Below are 8005 nucleotides of genomic sequence, written 5' to 3' on the forward strand. Positions count from 1 at the left end.
ATAAGCCCAAAGCAAAGTGGACATACATGCAAAAGGATACATGCGGTAGGCACTGGGTCCAAAAACCACTAATACTTACCCTCAGGCACTCCTAATAAGTTCATAGCTCCCCTTTCTTTAGAAATGGCAACTACGGACTTGGGGGACTTGTAGAGGTAGGGTATCAAACCCCCGGTACGACCATTTACTTATTACATAAGATGTTATATTTGTTATGATTATTATTTAGTTACTAACTAAGGCCCAATGGGCAGGGGGGTTGTGGAGGTAACCCCTAACCGGGCTTGGCCCATTAAGGTTAGGGTTCATGATGGTTGCCATGAAGTCTTCTATATAAGGACCTTCATATCTCATTTGAAAGGATCCTCTTTTGGACTCTCATGGCCACCACCAATATTTTTGTGTCTGTAAAAAAGAGTTTACTCTTAGCAGTCACCTCCACTCCCCCCGATCTTTCCATGGCAGGTCTCGAGCAACTGGAAAAGAAGATCGAGATGCGGGTTCACATGTGTACCAAACCGAAGAGAACATCCATCTGACCCGGGAGGGGTGAGATCTCATGTTCCTTCTTGTAACCCATCGTGGGAAATACTTAACCATTACCCTCGAATTAACGTGTTAGACCTTGAGGGGTGGATTTGTGTTTCTTCAATAACAATAGCCAAGTCAACATAATGTACATTTTCTTTACTTTGCATAGCTTATCTAATAGTAGGTTGAGAATGATCGTTTATAGCTTTTGTAAAGAAAGGATGCAAATTCAATTTAGCTTTCCTTTTTCTGTTTGATCATCTATTTCCAACTTATTTGCCACCATCTTAGACATCAATACTAGATCCAATGTCACTAGACGTACCTCTCGCTTTAGCTCTCCACTTTCTTTCAGAATTCCTTGCATAGTGAAACAAACGTCCGCTAGGTACTTTTAACCTAGCGGCTGAGTTATTCATTCTAGTTATACCACCACCACACAATACATTTTTGAAAAAAAAAATCACATATATATAATGTTTTACCTTTCTCATCTTTTTGACAAGTTATATACTCCCATTCTTAATCTGATTTTGTTCTAAAAGTTGACTTACTCGGTTTGATCATCATCCATATTCTACAAACAAGCAACTTTTTTTAAAAAAAAATATCACCATATATAATCAACAACTATTTAAATAAAAGCAAGAACTGAAATTCGAACTCAGCGCTATAATTGGGAACAGATATATAGATCAATGGCAATATTGACAAGAACTAGAATATTGATCCATGGCAATGTTCAGAGCTCTTCCATTCGATTGTATAGAAGTGAAGCTAAAGGCTGCTAAGTTACAAATTTTTATCAGCCGCTAAGTTAAAAGATTTAATAGGGAGGTAAATGAATCACTGGGCCACTAAACATGTTTCAAGTTTAAACTGGACTTAAACTTGCAGTCTGGTATGAACCGGTATTACCGCCTTCAATGGCGGTTCAGCATTTAAACCATTTGCCCAATTAACGGGGCTAAACGTACCGGTCACTTCCCCAACAACCAGTTAAACAAACTGGTATTATCGTCCGGTATATACCGACTTCATTCAAAAATTAAGATACGCATTGTAGCAATATTATTTGTAATCATAATCAATGCATCAAAGAAACAAGGTCAACCTATGCAAAAACAAAGAAACAAGTCATACACGGCAATTGGTACACCTAGTAGAAGCTTAACGATGGATATCCTAGTAACAATATTAAGAAAAACATGTTGCAGTTTCAGTAAATACAATATCAGAGCAAGATAAGACAGTACTTGAGAAACATGGGTAGCATGTCAAAATAAATTTTGTTAAAAGTAGATTATAATATAAGTGCACCATTCACCAATCAATGCCCAGATTTCTTGAATGGAAAAGCTTGTCAATGTACACGATGACAATAGCTGATGCAGTAACATAATTTTGCATCTCAGTCTTTGCAGATACTTCTGTAAGTAACAACGAAAAGTCACTACCAAAATCAATAATTAAAAAAAGACAATGCAATAACACATAAACAGAATCAACTGTGTTTAATAACCCCCCATTTTCTTTTCTTAACAACCACAAATCAAGCAATATGTACAATGGCTCAAGATGTTCTCACAATTGCTATATAATCTCAAGTTTGACCCATTTGGATCGTTTCCTTTAAAGCTATTTTATACTTTACTCATTGGCTGTTAATAACAAAACATAGACTGGACCTATTCGTAAAGAGAAAACTTCCAAAATGAACACATGATAAGTTAAAGACCCTTAAAAGAACACTGATTTTACAACTTTTGAAAAATGAACTTGTAGTTTAATAACAGAACCACACTCCGCGTGGTGTACTTTGTGCGATTCCGGCTCCGCACCCACGTGGCATACTTAGGAAGTTGACAGTGTCATTATAAACTGTGCTCAACCACCCGCCACATGGCGTCCAACGTTTCAGTTTCAACCGTCACACACCTGGACGTATGCTTGTTTTGGCGGGACCGCACTTGTTAGGTTAAAAAAAAACATTTTCATGTTCAACTTTCTTTTTGAAAAACTAAAATACCATCTTATATTTACAAAAAAAATACCCTCAAATATCAAGAGCATATTCATTTATATGTGCTTGTTTATTTACATTTTCAAATATACTTATTTATAATACTAGTGGGGCACTCATTCACATATTCCTTCGTTTATGATCGTTTTAAATCTTTAATTTGACTTAATTGGCTATAGTATTTTGACTTTATAGTTACTTTTAAAATGCGGTGCATTGTTGAATCATTAAAGTATTTCAAACTTAGATTCTCTAAACTATAGAATGATCCACTTCTCTATTTAATGAATCCTAATAAACCAATTCATAACTATAGATACCACCCAGGTCTGTCTTGCAGGTTACGACTTATAATCAAGCAAACCCTAAGCTCTAAACCACGTCCAACCTTCAAATCTACAATCATGGCTACTTTGCCTTCAAATAAATATGCCCGACATCGTCTCAAGAGTGTCGGTGAAATCTGGCTTGATTCCCGTGTGTAAACAATGAGTCTAACCTTGAAACCATGCATGCCTAACAAGTAGTGAACGATCCGAAGCTCATCGTTCACTACTCGGTAAGCAAACATGGTTTTTAAGGTAATAATCATTGATGTAGTTGAATCATAGCTGTCTTACACAACGGAAACAAACCAAAATGCTTTTGAGAAGATATCAAACATATTTTGTTGAAGACAAATGCGTCATGACTGTAAATTTGAAGGTTAAAGACATGGTTTAGAGCTTAGGGTTCGCTTGATTATATGTTGTATACCCTACACGACCTTAGTGGTAGCTATAGTTACGAATCCATTTATTACGATTTAATAAATAGGCAAGTGAATCATTCTATTTGTTTTGAGAATTTAAATCAGTTTATTAACATGATTCAACAATGTACCGACATATTAAAAGTAATTATAAATCCAATATAAAGTCTAAATACCATAGATGACTAAAACATTATGCCATATGAAAACTTTGAAAAAGAACATAAGCAAAGTAATATATGAATGAAGGACCAATTAGCATTACAATATCTAATAAATAAGTTTAAATAAATATATAAAAGTTGTAAACAAACTAGCAAATATAAATGAACAATCACGCCCATAATATTTGGTTATTAATTTATTCATTTTTTTAAAAAACTTTTACAAACATATAAAATGTATTTAGTCTTTGGAAAATAAATGAAATTTGAAATTGTTTTTAGGTAAAAATTATTTTCTAAGTACAAAAAAAGACTAAAAAGGAGAAATAGTTTCTAAAAAACAAAAAATACAAAAATAATAAAACCTTTTTTTAGCCAAACAAGTGCAATCCCGCTGAAAAAATTTTCGACCAGGTGCTTGATTGTTAAAACATTTGACGTCAGTGCATCATGTCACATGGCAGGCAGTCTCACACAGAGAACCACCTCCAAGAACTTTTTCTTATAAAACAACGTGTCATCTTCCTAGCTACGCTACGCTACATACTGCACAAAGTATGACACGTGGAGAATGATTCCATTCTAAAAGTACAGGTTCATTTTTGGAAGTTAAAAGGTCAATGTTCATTTAGGGATCTTTGACTTTTCATATGTTCATTTTGAGACTTTCTCCATCATACAATTAGGTTGGCCAAAATTGCCTTCGTTATCTATCACCTCCATATTACACAAAATATGATTCCTAAACATCTTTATTAGTAATTCACAGATATGCTCAGTCATTCACTCGAGTTTTATGTGTGACTTATAAGTGTAATTTTCAATTATTTGTACAACTTAATACAGTTCATTCATTCATTCTTGTAGAAAAAGATCAAATTAGGATGATCTAGCACATCATGAACGGCCAAAACTCACCCCGTCTTTTCAATTAAATTCTCTTAACTATTTAAACTTTAGATTACTAAATACAAAATAACAATGAGAAGCTCACCGTCTTCATTAAGCTTTTGCAAGAGCTGTTGCTTTGTGGGAAGTGCATACATTCCGGCAGCAACGGCTTTTCGTATAGCCCATCCATGATACGGAGAGAATACTTGGCCATAAGCTTTGGACGCGGGATTCTTCAAAGAATTATCCCTATAACATAAACACAGATCAATCAAGATACTAAAAACCACACAAAGCTTATTCATTTAACACAATATTTTACATAATCTTTACTTTAAAGTAACTAGACCAAAATCCAAATTCATCTATCTAAGAGTATTAAAGCAAAGAAACTTAAAAAAGAAAAACTTACTCTGAAGCAAGAATCTGCTCAAACAAGACTCTAACCATATCCAAGCCGCGCTTGACCCGCAAAAGATTCCGGGTATGACTACCAGGCTTCCTGACACAATTGTCCTCAATATCCTTTGCCATCATCGATTGCACGGTCGAAACCGACACGGAGGTCTCACAAAGATCGTTAACCTAATTAATACCCAAAACAAACAAACAAACAATCAATCAATCAAAATCTTGAAAACCCAATAATAATTTGAGGGTGAATGGTAGGTAGTACCTTGGCAACATAGTCCATTTCTGCGAACTTAAATGCGATACCGAGGCATCGGAAGAGAGGGGAAACGAGAGCACAGGCACGAGATAAAGAGGCAAGCTCAAGGTCTACCTCCACCTCCGGTTGTTGTTGTTGATTATGATTAGAGTTGTTGATAGTGTTGGCGATCGCGTTGAAGGCTGATGAAATCTTTCGAAGGGGTTTGTCGCCAGTGCCGGAATCCATTGCAAGCTTGTTAAATTAAACTACTTGCATTTGGGCAATAACCACTAGCCTTGGTGCTTTATATACGGATATATTTTGGGGTGTTTTTTTATTTGATATTTGGGTTTCGGGTTACTCGGGTTGGGCAACTGATAAAACGAACACAATTCCATCTTTCAAAGAAAGATTTATGTTTCGATCTATATTTAAACAATAGGAAACCGTATGATTTTATGTCTTTTATTACTTGAGTCACCTTAACCTATTTGTTTAACTTTAGATCTTGTCTTTCACACGTACTAACACTCTATTAAAATTAGTTAGGGGTGTGCGTAAAACCAAAAAAAAACAAACAAACCGAACCAAAAAAATCAAACCGTATTAGAAAACGGCAGTTCGGTTTTCAACTTAGCAAAAACCGAAATATTGGTTTTGATTCGGTTTTGTATTGTTAAGAATCGAAAAAACCGAACCGAAATAACCAAAATTTGAAATTATCACAATATCTTAACCGCAAGTTCATAACCATTAAAGCAAAATTTACCGATGACTATTTGTTTAATTTTAACATATGGTTAATAACAAATATATTTGGTTTCTAGATATGGTAAGTAACTAATAGTACTAGGTTTTAATTTTGAATTTTGATTTTAAATATATCTTCTATTAGCTATTCATATTTGAAGTCCAAATATTAAATATTCTATTAATCATTAGTTTTTTTAAAAGAAATATCATGCCTAATTTCAATCTCTTGGGTTTTTTTCCCAAAAAAATGGCTCGATTAGCAAAACTGAAAAAATCGTATCCAAAACCGAACCGAGCTAAAAATCGAAAACCGAAACCGAAATGTTTAAAAAAATCATAAAACCGAAAGTTTGAGTAGGTTGTTGCTTACAGGGAAGCAGACGCGAATATTCTTGAGCATGATTAACGTTGAAGATACAAACCAAGGGGGGGATTGTTGGGTTAGCTATTAGTATAGTTTGTACTTGTTATTGGGCTATGTTGTAAACCGAGATCTCTTGGATCTCGGTGGGCTTTTGGGCTTGAGTGTATTGATTATATAAACAATTTAACTAGGTTATTTTGGGTTGGCCGTTCATAAGCAAGTGAGAGAGATATCGGTGTATGTTTTGTAACCGATTGTGCTTAAGAACCAGACGTCTAATATATGTGTGTTTTGAAGCATCTGCGTTGTGTTCTTAGTGTGTTTGTCTATATAGTCTTAAATCACTTTGTGTTAGTTTCCGCATAATCACAAAGTTGTGTGATATCACATTGAAAGATCCGTTCCAAGGACTTACAGTAGGTGTTTTACAACAACCATTATGCATTGATAATAAGGGGATAATGAACGGAATTATAGACCAAAACAAACAATACGCATTTTACAACTTACACTGATGATTCGAATTGCAGACCCAATAGTGAATACACATGCCCCAATCCTACAATTGGAGGTGATGGATTAGTGAATTTCAGAACCAAGTACATTATCTCAAATATTGGGACAATCGTTAATTTTCAAACTCAAAACCCGACGTCTTTTGAATTTCTTTTTTTTATATAATTCGAAAATTCATTTATTAATAAAAGTTGGTTATTCATGTTATTTATATTATTTTTCATTTATGTTTAAATTGTTACAAATTGGATCGTAAGTTTCATTTTATGTATTGTTATACCTTTATTCTCTTATGCAATTTTATACTTTTATTTCTCTTACTCGATCTTAAGTTCATTTTCATGTTACAAACTTTAATCGTGTTTTTTTATTCAAATCGTGCAATTAGTCAAATTCAAGGCCATCTTAATCAATTGATGTTTCGTGTGAATATTTTATGATGATTGACCATGATTTTAATGTTACAACTTTATCTATTATGATTAATTAATCATTATCAATGATTTTCAAACCTCTTAATCACCCTTGACCAAGTTTAGCAAATTAAACATCCTTGTTTCAATTTCCTTATGTGAAGAGGTATGTACCCGCCTCAACACCGAGCAAGGCGGGTCAACCCACAAGATATAGACAAGAAGCTTGAAATCAAGACATTATGAAGGCATAAAGCCAAAACCTACGCGCATGGCGCATATCACATATGCTCACGCATATCACATATGTTCATGCATCACATGCTCAGGCATCATATGCCCAGGCACCACACATGCTCAGGCATCATATGCCCAGGCACACATATGCTCGCGCATCACATATGTACACGCATATCACATATGCGCGTGGCGCATCAGCGCGCGGCGCATATCACATCTGTGACACCCGGTAAATTCCCAATCCCTTAAACCAAGTAATCAACCTAAATATTAGGTAATTATGTTATATGCGCCCAGCGCAAGCGCGCCATATTAGAATCAGCGCGTGCATTTGTTATGTGCGCCCTGCGCGAGCGCGCCATATTAGAATCAGCGCGTGCATTTGTTATGTGCGCCCTGCGCGAGCGCACCATGTTAAGAACCAGCGTGGGCATGATATATGCGCCATGCGCGAATGTTTTGGCTTTATGTTTTCATGTACCTTAACGTTATGTTGTCTATGGGTTGACCATCCCGCATGATGCTAAGGCGGGTGCATCCTAAATCGTTTATGCGCGTGCGGAAGGGAACTAACCTCCCCGCATGGCGGGAACATTGAGAGCTAGTTTGTCTGAAGCTCCAAGATGGAATTGACTTCAACATGACTGATCACTATGTTGAAATACCAAGACCACCTGGAGAATTTACAAATGAAACTCAATGTCCCT

General features: G+C 35.5%; 1 protein-coding gene across 1 annotated transcript; it reads right to left on the reverse strand.

Moving 5' to 3' along the window:
• Positions 1 to 1730: 1730 nt before the first annotated feature.
• LOC143602399 (accelerated cell death 11-like) lies at positions 1731 to 5272 on the reverse strand. The gene is made up of 4 exons (XM_077079515.1): positions 5037 to 5272; positions 4773 to 4945; positions 4464 to 4609; positions 1731 to 1961 (listed from the first exon to the last, which is right to left on the reverse strand). Exons 1-4 carry the CDS (start codon positions 5256 to 5258, stop codon positions 1855 to 1857), a joined length of 648 nt encoding a protein of 215 aa, XP_076935630.1. The 5' UTR covers positions 5259 to 5272; the 3' UTR covers positions 1731 to 1854.
• Between the last annotated feature and the right edge of the window lie 2733 nt (positions 5273 to 8005).

Source organism: Bidens hawaiensis, unplaced genomic scaffold (genome assembly GCF_021521415.1).
Source record: "Bidens hawaiensis isolate Kalapana, Puna unplaced genomic scaffold, B.hawaiensis_p1.1 tig00058877_1, whole genome shotgun sequence".
NCBI classification, from domain to species: Eukaryota; Viridiplantae; Streptophyta; class Magnoliopsida; order Asterales; family Asteraceae; genus Bidens; species Bidens hawaiensis.

Excerpts from the sequence above, each read along its gene's own strand:
- LOC143602399 (XM_077079515.1), bottom strand. The coding sequence starts at position 5,258 with ATGGATTCCGGCACTGGCGACAAACCCCTTCGAAAGATTTCATCAGCC. Across the intron at positions 4,946-5,036 it reads AAATGGACTATGTTGCCAAG|GTTAACGATCTTTGTGAGAC; the intron begins GTACTACCTACC and ends GGTATTAATTAG. Across the intron at positions 4,610-4,772 it reads GAGCAGATTCTTGCTTCAGA|GGATAATTCTTTGAAGAATC; the intron begins GTAAGTTTTTCT and ends TTTATGTTATAG.